Source organism: Ricinus communis, chromosome 7, assembly GCF_019578655.1.
Source record: "Ricinus communis isolate WT05 ecotype wild-type chromosome 7, ASM1957865v1, whole genome shotgun sequence".
Taxonomy (NCBI): domain Eukaryota; kingdom Viridiplantae; phylum Streptophyta; class Magnoliopsida; order Malpighiales; family Euphorbiaceae; genus Ricinus; species Ricinus communis.
The window spans coordinates 26,657,575-26,685,526 of NC_063262.1; the positions used below are offsets into that span (position 1 = coordinate 26,657,575).

Consider the following 27,952-nt stretch of genomic DNA (forward strand, 5'->3'; position numbering starts at 1 on the left):
TGAAAAATTAAATGAATTGCTACAAAGTAAAAAAATATATGTTCGGTATATATTGAAGAAAAAAAGTATATATATATATTTTTAGCGTAAATAACAGTAAAAAATGTACAATATTTAATAAAAAATAGTATAGATTAAGTAAACTTTAAGTATCTCAATATTTTTCAAATAAAATAAAATGTAAACTCAAAAAATGAACTAATTTTAAAATAACTCAAATGTCCAACAGCAAATGATATTTATTTACTAAAATATAGTACATGTGAAACTAATTTTAAAAGAATAGAAAAAATGATGAAAGTGGAGAATAGATATTTCTAAAAATAACAGGGAGCAAAAAAATTATTTTTATAAAATGAATAAATTATGAAATTTCCTCTTAAATCTGCAGCCTTAGTTTTTTAATATGCATAATTTCCCAACAAGAAAATTAATTTGTCTGTTAATTTGCAAAATTTAATTTTTCAACTTTGAAAAGAAAATAAAGCTGTAAAGGGTGATTTTTGTTCTTTTTTATATTTTTGTTAATTTATAGTAGAGAGGCATTTTTGGAGTAACATATGGGTGACGATGCTTGTTGGGAGTCCTAAAGTTTATTAGGAACAGGTTGACATTAATACTCTATCAATCATGGGTTTGACATTTTGACAACTATGATTTCTTTTACATCAAATTAGTACTTGAAATTTTATAGCGACAATCAACTCATATTTTGAATTTTCAATGTTCAAGTAGATTGGATTTTTAGGTGTCGAACCCATTTTTTTCTCCAACTTTCAAACACAATTAACCTTGAAATTTAAGATTGTCACAATTATTAAATCACTGTGATGAGAATTTAAATAGCACAGGTGAAAAGACCTAAAAATCAAGCCAAATTATGAGTTATAGTTTCAGATTCACAATAAAGCATTATATAATTTATCCTATAGAACCAGACACAATTGATTCTTGATGCAAATTATCATTTGGGTTTCTTGGGCATCTCAATTTCATTCCGCCTATTTGGTTTGCAAGATTCACATCACTAGCTATGTTGAAGTTTCTTTGATTTTCAGTCAATTACAATCATATTTCAAATAAGTCTTGGATTTCTCTTGTTGATCTATTTTATTTATTTAATTTTGGGTTTCTTTTATTTTATTTCATAATATTGAATTGATACAAAGCAGACCACAATTGTCCAAGTATCAAACTTAAACCACAAAAGTACAATTGTGAATGTTTTCCAATGTACAATTAGCTGTGATGCCAATGAGCAAGGACCTGGACTGGACACATGGTGTCACTTGTGTTCCTGCTTCTTGTTAATTTTTAATCGTTTCCAACTGTGTCTCTTGCTTGGAGTCAATCGTGTTTTAAATAACCCTAATGAGTTTTGCCAGCAGCAAATTAATTTGCCCATTTTCTTATTTGTTTCCTGCTATTAGTCCATTTGGTTTGCCAATTACTTTTTCCATTTCTACTTCTTACTTCTTTCTTTCTGGAACATCATTGCTTATTCCTATCTATTTTGTTTTTTCCTTGTTTATCTATTTTTTCTAAATAGGAGGTTTCTGGAATCTAAATTTTAAAAGAAGCACAGTCAAAATTTGGAAACAGAAAATTAAAAGCCCGAGTCAGTCCCTCACAAAAATGCCAAACTGACCTTAATCGGAAGGTACGCATGCTGGGCTCAAGTATTCAATGTTGGATTCGGCCTAATCAAGCGCATGTAGCCTACGGAGACATTGCTTATTATTTAGTTTGTTAAATTCAAAAGAGTTTGATTTTAAAATTTTTTTATTTATATTTTGAAAAATTTCGTCTAATATATTTTTATTAATTTTACATGATAATATATATATATATATATATATATATATATATATATATATATATATATATATATATATATATATATATATATATATAATTATTGTGATATATAATTTTTTTTTATATTTTAATTTCTTAAATTTCAAATTTAATTTTTACACCTAAATCTAATCAAATTTCAAATTAAATTGAACAGTTCAGATATAAAAGGTTATTTATCCTGAATAATTTCTTGACAATATTATTTTGAAAAATAACAGCAGCCGTGGGTATGAAGATCCTTCTCGTAAAAAAAAAAAAAAAAGATTATATAATTCGAAAATTAGACATGTTACATTTGATAAAATTAATTAACGTGTTAGTTTGCACTTTTAACAAGCAAAAGTACGATTATATAATAATTAGAGTAGTGGGGTGCCTACTTACTCGGTACCATTACCAATAATGATGCCACAAAATATTATTAATGAAACAAGTAACAACTTCATGCAGGTCTACAAAACGCTGTCGCTCAATCCAACTCCACAATTATCCTCCTCCTAATAATCCCCATAACCACCCCAACAAACCAACAAACAAACAAACAAACAAACGGCCAAAAACGCAGACCCACTCCTTACACTCTCCGACCACCACCAACTCCCCCATGGGCCTGCCCGGAAAGTCCGCAAACAATGATCCCGATTGCGAGAGCTCTTTCCTTCTATCCACAGTCTCTGAAAATATACCAAAAGACAGTTTTAACCTTGTTTACATAATATATTTCACTCTAGGCCTTGGCTATCTTCTCCCATGGAACGCCTTCATTACCGCCGTTGATTACTTCTCCGCCATCTACCCAGGCGTCTCCGTTGACCGTGTTTTCGCTGTGGCTTATATGTTAGTGAGTCTTTGTTGTCTTTTGGTTATTGTGTTTTATGCACACAAGTCTGATGCTTACTTTAGAATCAATGTGGGTTTGGTTCTTTTTGTTTTGGCTCTTTTAATTGTTCCCGTTATGGATGCTGTTTATATCAAAGGTCGAGTCGGGTTGTATAACGGGTTTGATGTTTCGGTTGGGGCTATTTCTTTAGCGGCTTTGGCTGATGGTTTGGCTCAAGGTGGGTTGATTGGCGGTGCTGGTGAATTGCCTGAAAGGTATATGCAAGCTGTTGTTGCCGGTACTGCTGGTTCTGGTATTTCTTTATTTATCACTGCTGCTTCTTTTTCTAATTATTATTATCGGTTTTGAATAGTCATATTGCTATACACTTGTTTTATGATGTTAAAGTCAAAGTCTTTGCGTTTGTGTTTTTGAGATTCTGTTTGTTAGTTACAAAATGTGAAGAGTTTTTTTTTTTTTTTTAATTCACTGGACACAATAAAATCTCATACTTGGTGACAGATTAATTAGAAAGGAGTTGGCTTCAGCTTATTGTCTTCATATGTAATTGTAATCAGTTATGGACAAGTAATCTTTAGTAGTTGGAGAGTTTGTAGTTGACCAACTTTTAAGGAAATTTTATGTATCTAGAAATAGAATAGCTTTAAGCAAAGTCTAAATTGAACCAAACTAAACCCCAAGTGGGAGCCTAGGGTGGTAAGAGGATATATTCTATGCAACTTAGACCTTTAACAGCGGCAAAACAAAGACCTGTCAAAGTTATCTAGTCACTTTCAAGGGGCTTGTGCGCTTTAAAGAGTTCAAAAAGTTGGCTATAATAACTTAGAAGTGAACTGTAACTTGTGGTAATATTCACGTATCATTTTATGCTAGAATTAGCTGTAAGCAGACTTATTGTTAAGAGTATATGAGAAGCTTGGCATCTGTTGGATGATTGCACACCAAAATTGTTAAGTACCAACACTGCTGATCATTTGTGGGAATACTATATATGTTCATAAACTATGTTCTTTAGAGCTGAGCTGCAGTATATTCATTGCTAATTATGTGAGCTGACTGCTAATGAATGTGATGCAGCCAAAAGTGTTAGTGGTAATTAATTCATAACAATTAGGCTAGAATAGAGTTGATCGTGGTTGGAGGAAAAGAAAAGATAATTAGGTTTAAAAAGCCTCTTTAAAATAATCTAGAATCGGATACAAATATTTTCTTGTATCCTAGCGTAGCCTCTTTATATTCGGCAAGATAAGCTAGCTTTAATTGTAGGCTTAATGAGAAGGAACCTAAATAAAACCTAAGAGAAATCTAAATAACATTAAGGATAAATTAAATTCTAATTAAACAAAGATCTTTAAAATAACTTCAACCAAAGTAAATAAAGAAACTAAATGATGAATGCTCCTACATCAGCATGAGGAAGGATTTTGAAGTTTCGAGTTGTTGAATGCAGGGGTCCTTGTTTCATTTCTGAGGATCATAACCAAAGCTGTATATACACAAGATGAACATGGCCTTAGAAAAAGCGCAAATCTCTATTTTTCTGTTGGGATTGTCGTTATGATATTATGTATCATCTTTCATAATGTGGCACATCGACTTCCAGTTATTAAGTACTATAGAGATTTGAAAGTTCAGGCTGCAAATGAGGAAAAGAAGGAAAAAGGGTCTCTAAGTGGAGCTCAGTGGAGGTCAACCGTATGGGAGATTGTTGGGAGCGTCAAGTGGTATGGTATTGGAATCCTGCTCATCTATATTGTGACTTTAGCAATATTTCCAGGGTATATAACAGAGGATGTGCACTCTGAGACTCTCAAGGACTGGTACCCAATTCTTCTTGTTACTGGCTACAATTTGTTTGACTTGGTTGGTAAATCCTTAACTGCAGTCTATTTACTGGACAATGAAAAGGTTGCCATTAGTTGCTGTTTAGCAAGATTCCTCTTTTTTCCTCTCTTCTTAGGTTGCTTGCACGGTCCCAAATTCTTCCGAACAGAGCTCCCAGTAACAATCCTGACTAGTCTATTGGGTCTTACTAACGGCTATCTGACCAGTGTATTGATGGTTTTGGCTCCCAAAGTCGTTCCAATACAGCATTCAGAGACTGCTGGGATAGTGATTGTGTTGTTCCTAGTTATTGGTCTGGCTGCTGGATCAATTGTATCTTGGTTTTGGGTATTCTGACATCAATACAAGTTGAATGAAATCTGCAGCCCCTTCCATGATGTGGATTAAGGTAGGTTATGGAAACAGAAGTCTGCATTCTTTAAACCTTTGTAAACTCAATGAATTGTTAATATTAATTGTTTCAATGCATTTCATGTTGAATTATAACTGGAAAGGCTCTTCTTTTTGAAGCCATTAACAACTAAGACATGCTACTCTTTTGAAGCCATTAACAACAAAGAAAACTCATATATTCCCCTAGTTTTGTAACTAAAAGTAACTCAATCCAAATAATAATTTGTCCAATTTTAATGAAAAGATATGCCTGTTTTAGTGTGAAACTTGCATTGCAACAAGTTGCCGACTCATTAATCTGAGTAGGAATGTTAAACCTTTTATAACACAAAAACTATTTGTTAAAAGAAAAAACTTTTTCTGAAAGGAACTTTAATAGCTAAGGCATGCATGTGGCCGCACGTACGTGTAGTATAACTGTTTTAATGAATTAATAATAAGGATATAATTATCATAATTATGAAATTAGTATAAAAATTAAATTAACATTGAAAAATCATATATTTTTGTGAGATAAGCATCATCATGTATATTATTATTACTTAACCTAATTATATTATACATAAGATATTTTCAGTCTGATTTGTTGTTAAAGAAAGAAGAAAATGGTCAGAAGTAGAAATCTCAGAGGATGTACAAGCTAGGTTGCTTGTATAGACTTCTCATCACTGACCATAAGGGAAAAAGGAACGACCTTTCCTGCTTAACCCTATGAAGAATTAACCGTTGAAGCAACCGTTAGAGTAGGAGCATGCAACAGAAATCATCATGTATATGTATCCATCATCGCATTGTAAAGAACTCAGAATTCTTATTATTGTAAATCATCATTGTTTAATAAACTTTCACATGGTATCAAAGCAGGTATAACCTGTCATCATCTACCCCATACTAAAAAACACAAAATCAAGCATTCAAAATGGCTCACAACGGCACCACAAAAATAACCAACATTGTGCTGAAAGGCAACCAACATTATTTTGAGTGGTCAAAATTAATATACATTAGCCTCAGCGGCAGAAAAAAAACTAGGATTCATCACTGGAAGTAAACAAAGACCAAAACCAGTAAACCCAGAGGCTCCAACAGAGGAAGAATTGGAAAAGATGAAAGAGTGGCAAACGACTGACCATTTGGTCATGTCAATGATCACCAACGCCATGGAAACCCAAATTTCCCAACTCTGTATTCTAATGGAGTCATCAAAAGCAATTTGAGAAAAGATGAAGGGTCTCTATGGGTATCAAAATAATTTTTCTTATATTTTCAGACTTAAACAAGAACTTTCGCAAATCACACAAGGAACCAAAAGTTCCTCAGAATATGCAACAAAAATCTTAACGAGATGGGAAGAGTTGCAGAATTACCTTTCGCCATTAAATGACCCAAACGAGATACAGAGAAGAGCGGAACAAGATTTGGTTTATACTTACCTCGGAGGTCTGGACTCAAGCTACGAAGGCTTGAGATCGCAGATCCTCCTCGCATTTGAACTCCCCACAATAGACGCTGTAATAGCGAATATTCAGCGCGAGGAAACAAGAAGAAGCACCATGAACTCCGTCCCTGATAACACAGACAACCAGGCCTACATCACTCAACGCGATCAAGCCCGTCAGAGGGGAGGACCGAGCGCCATCGAGCGATGTGACCACTGCAAAAAGCAGGGTCACCATCGCGATGGCTGCTGGGACCTCCACCCTCAGCTGCGGCCATCTCGCGGGTGGGAAGGGCCTGGAGGCGTAAAGAGGGGCGAAAGGAGAATCGAGGGAAGAAGAGAGGAGAACCTTAGAGGGAAGGGTGCGTTTCTAGGTGCAGGGGTGTCATATGCCGAAAATTATATGATGCCCCCACCCAAGACACGACCCGACCCGACCTGACTCTGAACGTAATACGGCGACCCGACCTGAGCACTTAACCCGGCTTCATCATAATATGGATCTGACCCGGATTGGTCCATTACTCTACCACAAGCCCATCAGCTCGACCAAAGAAATTAATTAGGCCCAAATGACAGAAATTCTAGCCCAACTTTAAGCCCTGGTTCAGCAACCTAATGGGTTCGGGTCATCTCAACCCGATGGGTCAGGTTCGGTTCAAACCACTTTCAATTCATTTCAAAAAATTACAAAATCCTATCAAAATGTTGGATTATTAACTCTAGTGCAACAAATCACATGACTTGGGATCCCACAAAATTGCAAAAAATTAATCCTATCAGGGATTCCCATCATGTGACAGTTGTAAATGGGAGCAAAGTCAAAATTCATGGCTATGGCACCACAAATTTATTTAATTCCAACATTAAAAATATTTTATTTCTGCCTGAATTTAAATCTAATCTTTTATCTGTTGGCAGGATTACTTGTGATTTAAACTGTAATATTATATTCTCACCATCTTCAATCATATTTCAAGATCAAATTTTCGGGAAGACGATTGGTGAAGGAAAATCAGAAAATGGTCTATACAATCTCCATGATCTTCCCAAGCAATGTTTTGTGTCAACTAATCCCAACCAAGGCATGTTAATGCACCGACGATTTGGGCATCCCTCCGACAATATTTTAAACAAATTATTTTATTACAACTTGAATTCTAGCAATTGTGATGTGTGTAAATTTTCTGAACACACTCGATTACCTTTTTCTTTGTCATCTAGTATGTCTGAAAACGCCTTCGATTTAATAGACTCAGATGTTTGGGGACCTGCCCCGTTGACTCGTATAACCATTTTAGATATTTTGTTACATTTATTGATGATTACTCTCGCACTACCTGGGTTTATTTACTAAAAAAAAATGAGGTTTTTTCTAGTTTCCAAGAATTCTTTAATTTCATAAAAAATCAATATAATGCCAATTTAAAAATTTTCCGCTTCGACAATGGCACGGAGTACATTAACCAAAAAATTTTCACATTCTTTAAACAAAATGGAATTGTGCATCAAACCACCTGTGTTAATATCCCTGAACAAAATGGCATTTCTAAACGTAAAAATCGACATCTTCTCAATGTCGTACGCACTCTTCTTTTTCAAAATAACATCCCTTCTATTTTTAGGTCGGATGCCCTCTTAACCACTGCCTACCTCATTAATAGACTACCCACTGCCACTTTAAAAAATATGAGCCCTCTAGAAGTCCTCAAAGGCCGCAAAATCGAATTAGGGCACCTTAGGGTCTTTGGCTGTGTCTGTTACGTTCATATCAAATGTCATCATAAACTTGATAAAAGCTCTGTCAAAATCCTTTTTCTAGGATATTCCTCCACTCAAAAAGGGTATAAATGTTATGATCCCACGACCCACAAAACCTATATCTCTAGAGACGTCACTTTTATCGAGACTGATCCTTACTACACCGATCCAACCAGTATTGACTTTCTTAATACTTATGAGCCATGCACGTCATTATTTCTGCTTAACTCTGATTTCTCTCTTAGCAGCCCTGAACAGGATTATCCACTCAAGGGGGAGTCATCTCCAGTCTCAAGGCCAATTCCTTCAGGGGGAGAAGATAAAACACTAGAAGAACAACCTTAAGAAGAAGCAATCGCCTTGAGAAGATCCACTCGTCAAACTAGACCCCCTACAAAATTTAGAGACTATGTGTCTCATAAGGTAACATATCCAATCCAGAACTTTGTTTCCTATAATGCCTTATCAAAACCAATACCGTAACTACTTAAACCAGATCTCAAACCATTCTGAACCCACAAACTTCTATGAAGCCAATACCAACCCTAAATGGTGTAAGGCTATGAAAGAAGAGCTTTAAGCCCTAGAAAAAAATGATACATGGAATATCGTATCTCTCATACCAAATAAAAAACCTGTAGGATGCAAGTGGATATACAAAATTAAGTATAACAGTGATGGAACCATTGAGAGATACAAGGCCAGACTAGTAGCTAGAGGCTTCACCCAAACTTATGGAGTTGACTGTTAAGAGACATTTGCTCCTGTTGCAAAGATGAATACTGTCAGAATCCTCCTTTCAATAGCAACCAATCAGGGATGGAACCTATTCCAAATGGATGTCAAGAACGCCTTTTTACAAGGAAACTTAGAAAAGGAAGTCTACATGACTCTACCACCTGGGCATGAATCAACCTCGGACATTTTCCTGGTATGTAAGCTAAAAAAGGCAATCTATGGCCTGAAACAATCCCCAAGAGCATGGTATGCCAAACTCAGCCACTTTTTATTAAAGATTAATTTCAATAAATGTGAATCTAATTCCTCTATGTTTGTCAAACACACTCACACATACACTATTATTATTCTAGTATATGTTGATGATATTATAATAACAGGAAATGATGATCAAGGGATAGAGGATGTCAAACAAAGTCTAAAAAGAGAATTTGACATCAAAGACCTGGGTCAGCTCTCATATTTTCTAGGCATAAAAATGGCAAAGTCAAACAAGGGTCTATTCCTTTCTCAAAGGAAATATACTCTTGATTTATTAAAAAAAACTGGAAAACTAGAAGCTAAACCTGCAAATACTCCGATGGAAATGAAAATCAAACTTAAACTAGAAGATGGAGAACCATTAGCCAACATAGGGCATTATCAGCGCTTGGTAGGGAAACTGATCTATTTAACTGTCACTAGGCCTGACATTTCATTTGCAGTAAGTATGGTAAGCCAGTTTATGCACGCCCCTCGCACCAGTCACCTAGAAGTTATAGACAGGATTCTCAGATACCTCAAAGGAACCCCAGGGCAAGAAATCTGGATGAAGAAAAATAATTCTAATACTATAGTTGGTTTTTCTGATGCAGATTGGGCTGGAAGCTGTAATAGAAAGTCAACCACTGGTTTTTGTGTCTTCGTAGGAGGAAACTTTGTAATATGGAAAAATAAAAAATAAAATGTAGTTGCAAGATCAAGCGCCGAAGCCGAATACCGTGCAATGGCATCTACAGCTAGCGAACTCATTTGGATCAAGCAAGTCTTTCAAGATATGAAAATTGAAAGTAAGGTGCCTATGAAAATGCATTGTGACAACCAAGCTGCTCGCCACATCGCATCGAACCCAGTGTTCCACGAATGAACCAAGCACATTGAAGTTGATTGCCATTTCATCAGGAAAAAAGTGCAAAAGGGAGAAATTGAGACACCTTATATCAAGAGTCAAGATCAACTAGCAGACATATTTACAAAAGCTCTTGATAAACAGAATCATCATTCAATTCTCAGCAAGATGGGTTCAATGAACTTATACGAATCCATCTTGAGTGGAAGTGTTGAAGAAAGAAGAAAAAGGTCAGAAGTAGAGGTCTTAGAGGCTGTACAAGCTAGGTTGGTTGTACAGACTTCTCATCACTGACCATAAGGAAAAAGGAGCAACCTTTCTGGCAAAGCAGGAAATGTCACTTCCACCTTAACCCTATGAAGAATTAACCGTTGAAGCAACCGTTAGAGTAGGAGCGTGCAACAGAAATGATTATGTATATATATCCATCATCGTATTGTAAAGAACTCAGAATTCTTATTACTGTAAATTATCATTGTTCAATGAACTTTCACATTTGTAATATTGTTAATTAAAATAATAAAAAAATTCAGCCTACATCAAGTTATAATAATTTTTCCCATTTATTCGTTTATTCTTAATTTACTAGTTTTTATTGTAATTTTTTTTAATAAATATAAATAGTCTTTTTCTTTTTTATATTGATAATTATTAATATTACTCGTATATAAAAGAAAGAAAATAAAAGGAGAAGATAAGTTGTTATTTTATTATCTCTTTTCTCTTTTTTTTTTTATTAAAATTCTTTTTTTCAATAAACTGAAAAAGATATATAAATAAAAATAACAATTATTTGTTTGTCTTTTTAAAACATAAATTTTCTCTCTTATTCGCTTCTTTCATTATTTCTCTTCTATTTTCTTCCTCATTGCTATTTTTAAAATTTCCTTCTAACAGATTTGAAGAGTCATTGACATTTCTTATCCTAGTAGAACTAAAAGAGTAACGAATTTCCTTTTATAGAGTTTTCTAGTCACCGTTCCTTTTTATCGTTTTATTTATCTAATTATCTAATTGTTTTTTGTTTATCTAATTATTCCTTTTAGATCTTAAAGAAAATAATATAAATATTGTTTAATAAATTTATATAAATTTTAACGACTAAAAAAAATTTAAATATCTAAAGTTTAATCATTCAATAAATTCAGTATTTTAATTTAATTTTATAAATATGTTTATTGTATATTTTAATATTTTAATATTTTTAATATGTGTGGTTGATTAAAATATTAAATATATAACATTTATATATTTTATTATTATTATTATTAAACAGAATCCGAATGTATCTCAATGTTTACTGGATTAATACGGAATTTTTCAGTCTCATACCATATCATGTGTCTGTATTAATTATAGAAGAAATCTCATATGATTTGACATAAAATCTCAAATCTATAAAAATCCATATAATATACAAACCAAACTGTATACTTAATCTTCTTGATTGATATTTTTAGGAAAAAACAAAGTTATTCATTGACCGTAAAAGAAAAACAGCAGCAAGAAAAGTCTTATCACCTCATAAAAAGTTGCCCGTATCCCCCGATCATTTGGCTGAGAACTGCCACCAACTCCGCCATGGGCCTGGCCGGGATACCCACCGACAATGAACCCGACTGTGAGTCCTCTCTCCTATTATCCACCACGACATCACCAAATCATACGCTCTCTAAAAATGTCCCAAAAGACACATTCAACTTCGCTTACATAATCTACTTCACTCTCGGCGTTGGCTTTCTCCTCCCATGGAACGCTTACATAACCGCCGTCGATTATTTCTCCGCCATCTACCCTGGCGTCTCTGTTGACCGCATCTTCGCCGTTGCTTATATGTTAGTGGGTCTCTGCTGTCTTTTAGTTGTCATCTTTTATTCCCGTGTCTCTGATGCTTACATTAGAATAAATGTTGGTCTGCTATTCTTTGTTGTGGCTCTTTTGGTCGTTCCAGTAATGGATGCGGTTTACATTAAGGGTCGGGTCGGCTTGTATGCTGGGTTTGATGTTTCAGTTGGGGCTATCGCATTGTCGGGTTTGGCTGATGGGTTGGTTCAAGGTGGATTAATTGGATCTGCTGGAGAGTTGCCCGAGAGGTATATGCAGGCTATTGTTGCTGGCACTGCTGGTTCTGGTAATTCTCATTTCCATTTTATTTCTCTTGTTTTATTGCTTGAAATTTATTGTGCTTTTATTAGGTTTTTGATCTTATTGTTCGTCAAGATCTAGAACATAAATTTGTTTATTAGGGACCTTTTCCCAATACCAAGAATTCGGTTGGAATTAGAATTCTTACCATAAAAAACAATTACCTTTAGAATGAACTGTTGATCCATTCATTTTCCGGGGGTTGTGCGCTTAAAAGGAGCTCAAGAGTTGGATGGCTCCTTGATTAATTAAGCAGTTTAAGGGCCAAAACTGTTACAGCTCGGAAGTCAACTCTAACTCCCGGTAATCTTTAAGTATCATTTCGATGCACTCCGAAAAGCCAGTTCACAATCTGCATTGACTAAGTTTAGAAAGCTCTTATGCTAGATTAAGTGTATGCTGGTTTACAGTCAAATTACATATGAGAAGCTTGGCATGTGTTAGATAACTGCATATGCAAATTGTTGTGTCAGACCTACTAATTGATTGTGGGAATCAGGGAATACTATATATATATAAGCTCCTAATTATGTTCTTTATAGCTGAAGTACAGCATTTTCATTCCTAATTATGCTGGCTGCACGTGAGTCAGGAAAAATATTGAAGTTCTAGTCTGTTAAATGCAGGGGTCCTTGTTTCACTTCTGAGGATCATAACTAAAGCTGTATACACGCAAGATGAACATGGCCTCAGAAAAAGTGCAAATCTATATTTTGCTGTTGGTATTGTGGTTATGGCTGTATGTGTTGTCTTTTACAACGTGGTGCATCGCCTTCCAGTTATCAAGTACTATACAGATTTGAAAACTCAGGCTGTGAATGAGGAAAAGGAGAAAGGATCTCTATCAGGGGCGCAGTGGAGATCAACCTTGTGGGAGATTGTTAGGAGTGTCAAGTGGTATGGGATTGGAATCGTTCTCATTTATATTGTGACTTTAGCAATATTTCCAGGGTATATAACAGAGGATGTGCATTCCGAGATTCTCAAGGACTGGTATTCAGTCCTTCTTATTACTGGCTACAACGTGTTTGACATGGTTGGCAAGTCATTGACTGCTGTCTATCTCCTTGAGAATGCAAAGGTTGCCATTGGTGGCTGTTTTGTGAGATTGCTCTTTTTTCCTCTCTTCTTAGGTTGCTTGCATGGTCCTGAATTCTTCCGCACGGAGATCCCAGTAACAATCCTGACTTGTCTTTTGGGTCTTACTAACGGCTATCTGACCAGTGTACTGATGATTTTGGCCCCCAAAGTGGTCCCACTACAGCATGCGGAGACTGCTGGGATAGTGATTGTATTATTCCTAGTTCTTGGGCTGGCTGGTGGATCAATTGTAGCGTGGTTTTGGGTCATCTGATTTCAAGCCAATTTGTGTGAAAAGGGTAATCCTTCCATGATCCTGGTTATGGTAGGTCGCGGAAAGGAAGTCTCCAATTCTGTAAAGCTTTGTAAAGTTATTGTTATACAGTAATGTATTAACGCATTTAATGTTGAATTATAATTGGAAAGGCTCTTTCTTTTTGGAGCCATTATCAACCAAGAAATGGTGCTCTCTCTCTTTTTCACTGTTTTAAGCTTATATTGTTGTTGTCTTGTCTTTCACCTCTCTCTCTCTCTCACCCATCATTATTTTAGGTTAATTGGGAAGATGATATTGTCTAGTTGTTCAGCCATGAATGAATAATGATTTCCTTCTCGTTCTTAACAGACAGGCCAGGCCATGAATATCTCACGAACACAAATGGAGTTGAAGTTTGCATGACTTCTCTTTTAAGCTTCAAACACGGCCGCAATTAGTACGCTTGATCCGCTGGTTCATATCCTATTTAGCTACACTTTTTGACTGTTGACCTATTCAAGGACATTGTGGATAACATCAAATCATTTTATTATTATTATTTTTGTGAGTTTCTGTTGTCTGAATTGAACTAGTAATATCAACGGTTAAGCATCGAAAGGTCATTGTTTGGTCTTCAAGAATTAACCACTGAACAGGACAAGAGGTGGAAGCTTGATTATAATAAAGTCGGTGAAGTCAAATGAACAACGTGTTCTTTGGACAAACAGCTCAAATCGCACCCAACGGGGACACCAATTTTGAGGAGCACGAGCATCATATGATATGATATCATAACTTGATAGCAGAAATTACAATCGAATCCTTGAGGTTCAGCCCTAAAATAATACATAATAATTCTTCAGATTTTATACTAAACAAGTTGTTCTTCTTTACTAAATAGACAAACAAAAACTTAAGGTGTCGATGTGTTTTTCAGAAATCGAATATACTATGAATAGAATCAGAAGGATTAAGACGGTAAGCTTCAAAAGACCTCCATGTAATATTCTCACTGTGATATTGCGAGGTACCGAACATGGGCATCTCTTCTCCACAAAATTACAACGACGAGGAGACAGAATGCGGGAAAATCTTATAGAAAAAAGAAAAGCATAGTGCAGAAGATAAAACCCAACCCTACGTCTCATTTTCTAGAAACTTATCCAATTTTGACACATTAGGGCAAATCTAATTATCATTCGAATGTGCTCAAAGAAAAAAAGAAAAAGAGGAAGTGATCGTTGAAACGGCATCGTCTTCCGACATGGCCAAAGCCAAATTAAAACGTACAAAAATCCACTTTGTCCATTAGTGTAATTTCAATGCCGAAAAAAACCGCCCTTTCACGACTCCCGAAGACACTCACAAACTCAAACTCTCTCTCTCTCTCTCTCTCTCTCTCTCTTTCTACTGTCTTTCAGCTTCGATTCTAAACACACAGAATCAAACTCTCTCTCTCTCCCCACTGTCTCTTGCATTTTCCTCTTTTACCCCTTCGATCTCCAGATTTTGAAATTTTTGTTCTGAATCTTTGCTGCTTCATCTTCCCTTTTTTCTCCCCTTAAGAGGGTATAATGCTTCTGACCGCACAGGATCATTTCCACGTCGAATTCGACGGGTTTTGATTTTGACGGCGAGAGAGGGGATGGAGGAGGTTCACGACGGTAAGTCCTCTTGTGAGAACCGTCCTATGCTTCCGTTTGATATCGATCTTAACGAAACGCCTCTCTCTTCTCCTCGTGAAACTGCTCTTTCTCCTCCTCCGTCGGACGTGGTGGCCGGAGAGGGGAGTGGCGGTAGACGTAAAGTTTCCTTCTTGGACATCAATGCGTTGCCTACAGAAGCTGAAGGACAAGAAGAAGAACAGCAGCAAGAATGCAGTGATTTTGTGAATTCTAGGTAAAAGTTCTGAAGTTCTGATTTTGATTTTTCATTTTAGTTGGGGTAATTTTATTATTAGTGGTAAAGACTAAAAAATGGTAGCTTTTTAAAGGGGACGTTTTAAAGTCTCAAATTGATGATTTACTTATATGAAAATGAATGAGTTTTGAGTTGCATTTTCGTACTCTTTTTTTAATAATCGCTTTTAGGACATTGGCATTGTAGCATGGAGAAAAAAAAAATTGTAACTTGTTGGAAAATGGGTTAAGACAGAGAGCGCTAGGTTCTAGTCATGGGATCAATGCAGTAGGAATGTAGTTGGCAAAAGAAGAATTTCATAATCGATATCCTATGTGGGTTCTTTGTGACCCAAAACATTGAGGTCCTTTTTAAAAAATAAAAATAAAAATTGAATTAACTCTTATAAAAGTTAAAGTGGAAGTGCTTGAGTTAGACAGTTGATTGCTTTTCTAATTGAACGGGGTGGCTTAGGATTCATAGTTAATTGGATTAAACCAGCTTATTTGTTGCCTTCATTTGCTTCATCTTTTAGCCACCTTTTTTCAGTTTCTTTGGGTACTGTGGGAAGCAGGGTTCACTTTATGTTTGCAGTGTTAAACATGTGAATCCTAAGACATTTGTTGGTTACATGTTTTTCTGGCTTGTAGAATGCACTCTGTGCGTGATACTTCTTCTTCTAGTGGCCAGTCAAATAATACCCAAGTGACATGTTTTAATTTGTTATTTATGGGGAATCAGTTTGAACTTACAAGGCCACCTGGCAATGTGACTAGCATTGTCAAATCAGGTCCTGTAGATGTTGTACAGCAGAGACTGAACTTCGTTAGAACTGTAAAGGAAGTAGATCCGCGGCGCTCTGTTTTTATAGGAAGGCAATGGGCGGCAAGTGATTATTCTGCGAATACAACAGTATCAATCCAGAGTCAGAGTGAAAAGTATTTGCAGAATTTAAGAGAATTTATTTTTGATAACCATGGCGTATTGGAAGACGGTTGGCATGTTGAGTTTTTTAATTGTCAGAAAAGATGCAAAACCCTTGCAGTTTACTGTTCACCCGATGGAAATAAGTTTGAGTCAATGTTTGATGTTGCTTGCCATCTTGGTTTGGTGTCAAATTCCCATTCTTTGGTACCTCTGGACAGAAATGATGGATTTGCTTTAGCACAGAACGGGTTGCATTTACACAGAAGAAGAAAGGAATCATTGTTATTTTCAAGAGCCAAGGATTTGAAAGAATGTCAAGAATATTTGAAAAGCAGTTTTGCTGGCAATTTCTCGTTAGGTTTAGGGACTGCTGATGCGGAGGCCTGCAAGTTGAGTCATAATACAACAGTTGAACAAGCCAAGTCAGAGCCAATTGATATTAATGGCTCTTCTCATTGTAAGGTTAGTATGCGGCCTTGAATATTTTGACAAAATGTCCCCCCGCCCCCTCACATGCACGTACACGTACACGGTTTATTTTAAACCTGTTATAAGTATCTCGGTTTCATTACAAGTTAATGTAAATATTATATCAATACCCCGAGTGCTCATCTTTCATCTGCTGGCCATTTCAGGATGGATTTCCTGTCCAGTTTGAAGACTTTTATGTTCTTTCTGCTGGGGAAATAGATCCACGTCCTTCCTATCATTGCACTAGCCAGATCTGGCCTGTAGGTTACAAATCCAGCTGGCATGACAAGATTACTGGATCTCTTTTTGTATGTGACATCTCAGATGGGGGTGATTGTGGTCCAATTTTCAAGGTGCAACGATATCCATGTTCTACTACGCCCTTCCCGATTGGGTCAACAATCCTGTTCAGGCCAGGCTTTGGCACAGATAATAAGAAATCTGATAGCACTTCTCACACAGATAATAATGAGGATATAGATGTGCAGATGATATTGTCAGACCATAGCCCTCCACACCTGGATTTTAAGCTTTCAACAGATGTTGGAACTTCTTTTGATGAAATCTCTAATTCTCAACCTACAGATGGTTTGGGAAAAAATTTGAATTCCATCTCAAGAAATCTTGGGAAATTTTCATCCGCCAATAGAAGAATAGGTGATGATATTGGCGAGTTCTTAGTGGAAGGTAGATCATCATCTTCAGTGTGGAGGATGGTGTCTGAGAAGCTGGTGCATTCTTGCCGTGAAGTGTACAAGCAGATTGGTATATGCAAATTTTGTTGCAGGCACGCATTTGAGTGCTGGTCATCTTGCCTAATCCATGAGACTCTGGAAGCTAATATATCACCTGATTCATTGGCCAAGTTCTGCCATTTGTCTGGCCCTTTCAATGTTCTGCATCATGTTGAAAGCAATGATGATCTTGCTAATAGTTGTGAAGCATTGGTAGAATGGTTAGGCCAGGACAGATTTGGTCTGGATATTGATTTTGTCCAAGAAATAATAGAGCAGCTTCCTGGGGTTCAGTCCTGTTCAGATTATACATTCCTGGACAAGAGAAGCAACCAGTCAAAATTACAAACAGTTCAAAATGGATATCTTCTCGTTAAGAGGAAAGAAGAAGCACATGGTGAGAAAGAAACATATAATATGTTGAAGGGGTGTAGAAACCCTAAGAAGCAACATTTGAATGATTCTTGTCCCCCTGGCAAGCCATTGAGCTCAAAGCTTCCCACAGTGTTAGTTGGTGATGTTCTTCAGGTATGGAACTTGTTATGCTCAGGAATTAAAAAAAAACTTGCAACAACTTAATTGGGTGATCTTATACTTAGGTTGCATATACTTATTGCTCTTGTTTTATTTGTTAGTCGTGGGAGTTACTATGGCGCTTCTCTGAAGTCTTGGGATTGGATCGACCTTTATCATTTAAGGAACTTGAAGAGGAACTTACAGACTGTAATTCCTTTACTCTTATGAATAGTCCTGTCTCGAAAAGTAGTGGGAACAGTCAACATGTATTGACCGCAGATGACAATGAAACTCCAGAGGAATGTGCTGAAGTGAGACAGGCACCTGATACCCTTTGCTGTTGCGCTGGTGAAACTTTGTATAAGGCACATTGCTCACTTCTGAAAATACTGTTGGAAGAGTTAGAGTCCAAGTTGGCTGTTTTTGTGGATCCTTCTCTTGAAAGTGGAGAGTCCAGGTCAAGAAAGAGAAGGAAAAAAGAAGCTGATAGCTTGATTTATGCTAGGAAATTAATGCTTGATTTACTTCCAATTAATGAACTTACTTGGCCTGAATTGGCTCGAAGATATTTATTGACCGTCTCCTCAATGGAGGGCAACCTTGATTCTGCGGAGGTTATGAACCGTGAAAGTTGCAAAGTGTTTCATTGTTTACAAGGAGATAGTGGGGCACTTTATGGTTCCCTTCCGGGAGTGGCTTTAATGGAGGCAGATGCACTGGTAGATTGGCTTTCATTTCCTAGTCTATGATCTACTGATGTTTTTTTTTTCTTTCTCTATTATTATTTGAAAATTAGAATATCTCTAAATGATCTCAAATTACACTTTTTATCTGAGAATGTTGGTTCCCTCAATCATTTAGCTAAGTCTCATTAGTAGTTTGCCTGATGTTTTCTGGTATATTATCGCAATCATCCATCACTTAAGATTATGTTTTAGCGGATGATTTGATCAAACTCCAAATGTACAAAATACTTGGCATATTCTACAATAAGGTTAATCCTGCCGATTGATGGTAAGGAATTAGCAATTAAATCATGTATCTTTGATTAGGCAGGACTTGCAATGCCTCAGTGCCAATGACCAATGAACTCTCTTATCTTTTGGGTTTTCTTTAATATCCCTGACTGTCTTCAGACGAAGAAAAGATCTTTATTGTTTTCTTTCAATAAGCATAAGAAGAGAAATATAACAAGAAATTTTGTGTATTAATAAATATGGCAGAAAAACTAGTTGACTGATCATAAGATGTGTATGTATCTGAATTTTTTTGCATAACTTTGTCTTTTCCCTGCAAGTACTTTAGTTGTTATTATCAGGGGCTGAACTGTAAATTTCCAAGTGCAGCTTTTGCTTGCGTAACAGCTCTGTCCAAAAAAATTAAATCCTCTTGTATATTTGTTTCATGTCAGCGGCAGATACTGATTTAACCAATTCCAGTATTGCTCCGACAAAATTGTTTAGGAAAGTCTAGCTGAAAACTTGATGTTTTGTTTATTTGCCTGGGCTGCTGATCAAGCACAAGCCATTGATAAGCAACGCTTGAGCTGTGCCTAATTCATTTTCTTTCTCAATCTACTACAGCAATATCAGTTTACTGCATTTCCTATCTTTCTTTCCTTATACAATAATTACTTTTTATAGTACTGAAATTAAGACATGAAAAGCTTGAAAATACATGTACATATGATTAGGTGTGCATAAACAGATATTCAAGGTTCAGAGATTACTGATTTGAAAATTTAAGAGACCAGCGGTAGACATTAAAACTTGAATGCTAGCGTTACAAAATTTGGGTTTACATTACTAGAAGTTTTGATGTCATTATTTTAGTTTGCATGAATACTCAAATAAGTAGGCTGCCGCTTTCTTGTCCTTAGTTTGACAACATCTGAATTAATATTTCACTCAGATTATTAGGTTTCCAACTTACTGAAATTGAAACTTTTGTGTTTTCAGAATATGGCGATCTTTTTTTTTTTTTTTTTTAAAAAACTGATTCATTATACTATGTATCTGTTTTCAAATAAGCCCAATACTGTTTTTTATCATTTCATAACTGTGGTATGTTTATGCTATAATGTGGGATAGTTCTGTAAAAAGAGAATCGCCATCCGTGATTTGAAGATGCTACACCCACATCCGGACATGTCCACTTGCATGGGAAGTTATTAAAGCACTTGTCTTCATTTACCTAAAACATTTTGTAGAATCAAAGAAATTTTATCCATTTTTGTTGGAAGAACTCACAAGTGGAACGTGGCATCTTCATAATTGATTTAGTATATATAATCCATATGAGATGCATTATAACAGTTATTAATGAATATTGATGCGATATAATTTTATCCCACATCTGGATTTTTTGAAGCCATAGCGTTTGCTGCACTATTAGAAAATTATGGTATCGTCTTAGCCTTTGGAAATGTTACCTGTATAACTTGATATCTTGCATAAATTCCTTTAAAGCCGCAGCTCCTGTGAATGCTTGATATTGGTCTGTTTCCATGCTTATTGAATAATGGTGCACTAATTTTTCTGATTCTCAGCTGCTTGCAGAGGCTATAAAGCAGATCTTTGGTACATCAAAGAATGTTAACAGCAACCTAAATGTGGATTCTAGCGACTCTGTTGCCCCCAGCTCTAGCAAAGAAGTTAAATTGAAAGACGGTGAAGTTCCTGAGTGGGCAAAAGTACTAGAACCTGTAAGAAAGCTACCCACAAATGTGGGAGCTAGAATTCGGAGGTGTATTTACAATGCTTTGGAGCTAAACCCGCCAGAGTGGGCAACAAAAATTTTGAAACATTCAATCAGCAGGGAAGTTTACAAGGGAAATGCTTCAGGACCTACAAAGGTACTTACTGGAAAGATGAAAATTTGTCATTATTCTTTCAATTAAATTCCTCTTATTAGTGAGGGTGAAATTATGTTTACTTCACATTGTTCAACTTTTATCTTCCATGGTTTGTTCCTTTGATCAAATTTGTTATCCATGTTGACTTGTGATCATATTATTTTTAGTATATTAAAGTGTCGTTATAGAAATAAAGGTGATAGAACACTTATTTCATTGTGTTTGTTCTTATGCTAACCTGAAAGTGGTCACATCTAAACCGGCATATGTCAAGGTTTTCTAATTTTCAATATCCATCAACTCTGATAATTAATGGGCAAGAATTTCAGGAATTAATATTTTACTTTTGAGAAGTAAGGGCTGCTAATGCTTGCTTTTCTTATGTTTATAAATAGATTTTTGTTTTAAATGAGGCTAAACTTCTATCTATCTTTAACTATAAACTAGTGTACCAAAATGGTGATTTTTTTTTAATATCTTCCTTTCTAATTCTTTTTCGTTTTCATTCTCAGCCATCAGTTCCTCAAATTAATTTGAGGGTTTAATTGTCAAAGGTTTCTTTTCTGTACTTGAATAAAGTATTCATCATTATCAAACTTCTGGAGCCCCAGCTTTCCCAAGTGTACTTTTCTTATGATAAGGGCTGTAGGGGTGTGGACTCAAGTTTTCTTCTTTCTTATCAATTACAGAAAGCTGTTCTGTCAGTATTGGCAGATGTATGTGGTGAAACCCCGCAGCAAAAGCCTAATAGGAAGAGAAAAGGCAAGCACATTGATACTTTGCCAGATGTGATAATGAAGCAATGTCGAAAGGTGCTTCGTCGTGCAGCTGCTGCTGATGAGGAAAAAATTTTCTGCAATTTGCTGGGAAGAACACTTCTTAACACTTCTGATAATGATGATGAGGGGCTACTTGGTTTCCCTACAATGGTGTCTCGTCCATTGGACTTCAGAACTATTGATCTGAGATTGGCTTTTGGGGCCTATGGAGGATCGCATGAAGCTTTCTTAGAGGATGTTCGGGAGGTAACCTTTCTGTTTTGATATCTCCCGGGTTAGTGATTTTTTTGGAGGATCTTTCCTCATGCTGTTTTTTTTCCTAATGGGCCTATATGCAAGTATAACCTTGTCTATGTTAGTTGTCATGTAAGCTATATTAGGAAACTGACTAATTTTGATTCAGGCTAGGGAGTTTATCACGTGTCTGTATTGGACGAAAAAGCACTAATCCCACCCACGTGGTTTAAATGAGCCTTTTTAAAGTAAATTATTAGATGCTTTTGTTATTTGCTTATGCCCACCTACATCCACACCTTTTAAAGGGTGACATATCAAATCTCAATTACTTTCTTGGAGATTTTGTTAATATTGCATTAGAAAGTAAACCGCATTTATTTTCTTTTTATTTTACTGGCAGGTTTGGCATCACATACGTACAGCATACGCTGATCAGTCTGATTTAGTCCATTTGGCTGAAAAATTATCCCAAAATTTTGAAGCACTCTACAAAAATGAGGTTAGTCTATGCCATCTGTTTTATTCATTCTTTTGATGCCATAACTAGCATCTACACTTGCATAAGCACAGAAGCTCCAGATAGAGAGGGCAAAGAGAGAGAGAGAGAGAGAGAGAGAGAGAGAGATTCCTCCTTGCCTTTGGCTTAATTGTAGCCCATCCATATCGTATTTCTTCACATTACTGCTGAGGGGATTTGCATATAGCAGTTTGGCTTGTGAAAACTTACATTGTTAGCATCATTGAACTTAGTGCAATTTGAAACTTCACTCTTCCTATGCAACCCTTCTATATGAACCAGGGACCCTTTCCCTCTCTCTCTCTCTCTGGACAATGATCTTGCTTAGTCAATTGGCTGGGTCCTTGGTTCAGTAAATGTCCATCACCCTGACAATTTCTCTTTGCTTCTCTGTCCAGATATGAAACTTTATTTTTCTTTTTCTACACTTCTTTAGAGCTTCAATGCGGTAAAAACCCTATGCAGGTCCTCACACTAGTTCAGAAACTTACAGACTATGCAGCTGTTGAATGCTCAAATTCTGAAGCTAAGAAAGAAATGGAAGATATTCTAGAGCATGCAAGTCAGATGCCCAAAGCCCCTTGGGATGAGGGTGTGTGTAAAGTTTGTGGTGTAGATAAAGATGATGATAATGTTTTATTGTGTGATAAATGTGATTCTGGGTATCATACATATTGCTTAAATCCGCCTCTTGCAAGAATACCTGAAGGAAACTGGTATTGTCCTTCATGCATCACTCAGGGTGCTTCACAGGTTCCTCAGTTCGTTAGCCATTGCCGGAAAAAAAGACGTCAAGGAGAGTTTACTCATGGTGTTCTAGAGGCCCTTGCTCATTTAGGTACAACAATGGAAATAACAGATTATTGGGACTACAGTGTCGAAGAGGTTTGTTTTGGTATCCTTTACCTAGTATTTTCGTGTCCTTGGGCATTGTGATTTTTTTTCTGTTTCTTCTAACATCTGTAAGTTTAGTCATGTCTAATTCTGTTAATTGCACTGTCCAGACATTTCACATTTTCTCTGCTTTATTTCAAAATTTCTTTGCAGGCAATCAGTTGATTTCATTGTTATCAAAATCGCGAGTTTACTCTTACAATGTTACGAGTCAAAATCATGTAAACGACTAAAAACGTATAGAAACTTAAATCCAAGTAAAATCATGATTGTATATAATATGTTTTACGATTTTATGAATTGATGAGTAATATTGTACGGTTTACATATTCTACTACTTACAATTATAGTGTGAAAGTAAATTCTGATGGTTTGTTTTTACATTAGTTTCATAATTTAAGCTTGAAAATATATATTTTTTATAATTGTTAATTAACAACTATCATTTGTCTTGTTGTAATAGTTATAAGCATATAATTATCTAAATTGTGGTTTAGATGTTAAAAGCAATAAATGGGAACTTATTTTTCTATTTTACTGATGAAAATGTGCAGGTTCTCATATATTATTATGCCTTTTCAAAATTAGAATTGTGCTGAATGTGAAATCAAAATAAATTTGTTTATCAAATTGTTATGTGATTTATGTTGTTCCTACACTAGTAATCCAATGATGGACATGTTTCTTTTAAAAATAAAACAATTTAAATATTTTAATTGAAATGGTTTTCAGAAAGATTCGTAAAACTGTTTTTATATGTATATAGATATTATGTTTTTTTTTGAAGTTATTTTATATTGGTTGAAAATTCTTATGATTTTTATGACTCAGTTTTACAATCCGAGTCTCCTCACTGATTCTAGTTAGAAATGCGAGTTTAACAAATCTTGATTGATTAATACTCAAAATCATTTTCCAGTTACTGCTTTTAAATTATAGGCTTGTATCACGGCGTTTCTCCTTTCTGGTATGGATCTGCGTCTATATATGTTTAGTTCCCAGGTCCCACATTATTACTAGCTAGTTGATGGATACAGTTGCTGGCATGCATTGGGTTTTCTAGATTTTCTTACACAAGCACAAATGCATTTTGATACGCTCAGCTATTTTGTGAGCTTACTAACACGCATCACTCTGTGTTTTCCTTAATGCAGAGAATTTTCCTTCTCAAGTTCTTGGGTGATGAGGTACTGAACTCTGCTAATATTCGTGAACATCTAGATCAATGTGCCTCAGTATCCGCTGATTTGCAGCAGAAATTGCGCTCACTATCTATGGAGTGGAGGAACCTAAAGTTTAAAGAAGAACTCATGCTCAATGGTGTTGGAAAATCGGGCAAGGAGGGCACAACTACTGTGCTTCCAAACTACAACAAATTGCTCGGACAGACTCACAGTAGAAGCAGTTTATGTTCAACCTCCTTTATTGACCTGGAACATTTGAAGGATGGTCCACGGTTTCCAAGGACAAATGATTTTACTAAACGACCATGCTGGGTTTACCCAAAAGGTGTTCAAGTGCAACAACCAATCAGTAATGGAAGCCAAGTTTTCACAATTTCAGATACTGAGTGTCAAGTAAATCAGCCAGATGTGAATCAGTTACAAACCAGTAACCTTGAGTCAATCTTTATCAGGGATAAGGCATCTGTCTTGCAGGACTCAGTTACCAGTCTAGAGTTACAGCTACAGAAGGCATCTCTGAGGAAGGAATTTTTAGGAAGAGACTCTGCTGGACGAGTGTACTGGGCCTTTTCCAGGACAGGTTCATTGCCATGGGTGGTTATCGATGGGACTACAGTGGTGCAGCAAAGTAGTATTGCTGAAGAGAATAGGGTGCTGAGGTTTAACAATTTGACTTTCAGGTCTTCAATTGGAGCACAGGATCTGTTGAGGTTCAAAGGGTCAAATGTTTTTAGTCCATATGCAAGTGATTTGACTAGTGGCATTTCAGTATATTTTCAATGGTTTTCTCATCAATCTTATGCTGAAATTGAAGAACTTATTAAGTGGTTGAGGGATAATGATCCGATGCAGAGAGAGTTGATAGAGTCTCTTCTGCAGCGGTTGAATTTTGGCTATAGCAACTCCAATAAAGCTGCAAACTATGTATTAGAGATGAATCAACCAGCATCAATGCCTGTAAACATAGAAAAGACTCTGAAGCCTAAGTCTCTGGAAACTAGAGCTTTAACTGCACTAGAGAAGAAGTATGGTCCTTGCATGGAACTGGATGTCACCAACATCTCAGTGAAGTTTAGTCGAAATCTGAAAGTTACTTATGATGATAGAATGTGCCGATGTGAGTGCCTAGAAGCTATATGGCCGTCTAGGCATCATTGCCTGTCTTGCCACAGGTCATTTTCCTCTAGGTGTGAATTAGAGGAGCATAATGATGGAAAGTGCGGTGCTGGTGCTCATACGCCTCAGAACAGCAGAGTGACTGATGATGTCTCAAAAGAGAAGGTGTTGATGAGGGCTGAACATGGAGAGTGGCAATGCAAGGCTGGTGGTGCAGGGCATGAGATTGAGTTTGGATTGATTGGATTTCGAAAGGAATTCATGTCTCCTTACAACCTTGAAGAGATAAGTGCCAAGTTTGTTACTAGAAGCTCTAATAAGGAATTGGTGAAGGAAATAGGACTTCTTGGTTCAAATGGCATTCCATCACTTGTACCATGTTCATCTCCTTACCTCATTGACCCCACATTGAAGTTAGTGCTTCCCTGTGTAAATGAGGTATGTCAGAGTGTTCAGTCCACAAATGTGGAAAATGGGTCCCTGCAAGGGGACACAACAACCAGTAAGAGACATGCTAACAAGTCCAATGCAACAAAGGATTGCACTGCAGTTGATCTTTATGAGGAGTTACAAGAAATTGGTAGGTCATATTTGATGAACCAATCCTCTTTGAGATTCAGCTGCACAAAACTGGGGAATCCTTTATCTGAAATCCGGGGTTCTGCATTGAGACCCCTTGTGGGGAAGGGGGCTCACATTCTTAGGCAGCTCAAGATCAACTTGCTTGATATGGATGCTGCCCTTCCTGAAGAAGCAGTAAAATCATCCAACATTTACTTGGAAAAAAGATGTGCATGGCGAGCATTTGTCAAATCTGCAAAGTCGGTTTTTGAGGTTAGAATAGTATTATTACCTTTTGATCTAAACATTATTTTTATTTTAAATGGTAGGAATTGGCTCTAGTATTTGTATGTCATCAACAGTTCCCTGTGTAGTTCTATATAGCATTAAAACTTTATGAGCTTAATAACAATATACTCTTTGTAGTGCTACATGATTGAACACTTAAAATTCTAAGTTTATGATGTGATTTTAAAACAGAATACACTTCTCAGATTGGTCTTTTCTTTCTTCTTTTTCTTTTTCTATTAAGACACTGATGCTCGCACAAGCTCTGCCTGTACTGGTGGTTTTTTCTTCGAAGGTTTCTGATTGATTATGCTTTTCTTGACTAGAAGTATGCTATTTCTCATCTGCCTTCCTGAATGCTAGATTCTTGATGAATTAAATCCACACTGTAATTCAGATTAATAAATATTTACACGATTAATACCCTACAACATAAATCACCTTTGGAAGGTGATCTCTAAATCATTGAATATTGATCAGGAGTTGTTCTGCACTATTGTTCTCACACATTTTCTTCTGCCATGCTATCCTATATGCATAAACTGGGAAGATAAGTTAAACCTTGCATATTATTCATTTTATTTTAATTTATTTTTTCAGATGGTTCAAGCAACAATTGTACTTGAGAATATGATTAAAACCGACTTCTTGAGGAATGAATGGTGGTATTGGTCATCACTTTCCGCTGCAGCAAAGATTGCCACCATATCCTCTCTTGCTCTTAGAATTTACACCTTGGATGCTGCTATTGTCTATGAAAAGACTCTACCCTTCACTCCTCCCAAAGATATTGCAGAAGTTGGTAGCAAGTCAGATAATAATAATTCTCCGCCTCATACAGATCTTGAAAGTAATCCAAAGCCAAGCAGCAAGCCTGTGCTAAGGAGCCATAATCTGGATCTAACTGACAACAAAAAACCACAGAGCAGATCTGGCAAGAAAAGAAAAGATTCAGGAGGATGAGTACAAAAAGGTTTCAACCCTAATTCTTGTTAAGCAGAAGCTTGCCTTAACCTCCAATTTTGTAGCCAAGAATGCCTAACCTGTCCGACACAAGTGGCTTATGGGCTTGAGGACTGCCTTGGCACCTTCTTGTATCGTATGTATATATGAAGTTATGCGTACACACTAACTGGGATACTGTATCAGGGAGTAGAGGCCATATAGTTAGGTGTACAGTTGCACTTACAGTGTTTTATGAGAATTTGGGAAGTATGGTCATCTTCTGAAGAGGAAATCAACATCCACAAGAGAAAAGCAATTGATATGTGAGCTGTTGTTTATTTAAAGCTATCAATATTATGTATCAAGGTTTTCTGATGTATAATAATAGATTCCATTCATTCATTGTGTGTCTCACTCTTTGTATATTGCTCCTCTTTTAGCTGGTTGGTTGATTTTGAGATTACATTTTAAGTTTCAATACACTGATAAAACATGTTATGACATAACTAATTGATTTTTTCTGTTGTGTCTGTTAGTTCACAATTAAAAAGCTGATCTGTCTAAC

General features: G+C 36.2%; 3 protein-coding genes across 5 annotated transcripts; all 3 read left to right on the forward strand.

Moving 5' to 3' along the window:
- The first annotated feature begins 1,991 nt into the window (after positions 1-1,991).
- On the forward strand, positions 1,992-5,032 carry LOC8282572 (equilibrative nucleotide transporter 1). The gene is made up of 2 exons (XM_002525301.4): positions 1,992-2,993; positions 4,152-5,032. Exons 1-2 carry the CDS (start codon positions 2,285-2,287, stop codon positions 4,880-4,882), a joined length of 1,440 nt encoding a protein of 479 aa, XP_002525347.1. The 5' UTR covers positions 1,992-2,284; the 3' UTR covers positions 4,883-5,032.
- A 6,378-nt stretch (positions 5,033-11,410) lies between these two features.
- LOC8282573 (equilibrative nucleotide transporter 1) lies at positions 11,411-13,705 on the forward strand. Its single transcript, XM_002525302.4, has 2 exons — positions 11,411-12,115; positions 12,756-13,705. Exons 1-2 carry the CDS (start codon positions 11,566-11,568, stop codon positions 13,481-13,483), a joined length of 1,278 nt encoding a protein of 425 aa, XP_002525348.1. The 5' UTR covers positions 11,411-11,565; the 3' UTR covers positions 13,484-13,705.
- A 694-nt stretch (positions 13,706-14,399) lies between these two features.
- LOC8282575 (methyl-CpG-binding domain-containing protein 9) lies at positions 14,400-27,789 on the forward strand. Of its 3 annotated transcripts, none has more exons than XM_048377171.1 (10): positions 14,400-15,364; positions 16,015-16,753; positions 16,927-18,024; positions 18,132-18,731; positions 20,561-20,866; positions 21,556-21,891; positions 22,283-22,381; positions 22,865-23,284; positions 24,448-26,427; positions 27,043-27,789. In XM_048377171.1, the coding sequence occupies exons 1-10, from the start codon at positions 15,111-15,113 to the stop codon at positions 27,403-27,405; spliced, it is 6,195 nt and encodes a 2,064-aa protein (XP_048233128.1). In that variant the 5' UTR covers positions 14,400-15,110; the 3' UTR covers positions 27,406-27,789. The 3 variants fall into 3 exon arrangements, with proteins under 3 accessions (XP_048233128.1, XP_048233130.1, XP_048233129.1); XM_048377173.1 differs by having other exon boundaries at positions 23,141-23,284; XM_048377172.1 differs by having other exon boundaries at positions 14,402-15,364; positions 16,141-16,753.
- Positions 27,790-27,952: the final 163 nt, after the last annotated feature.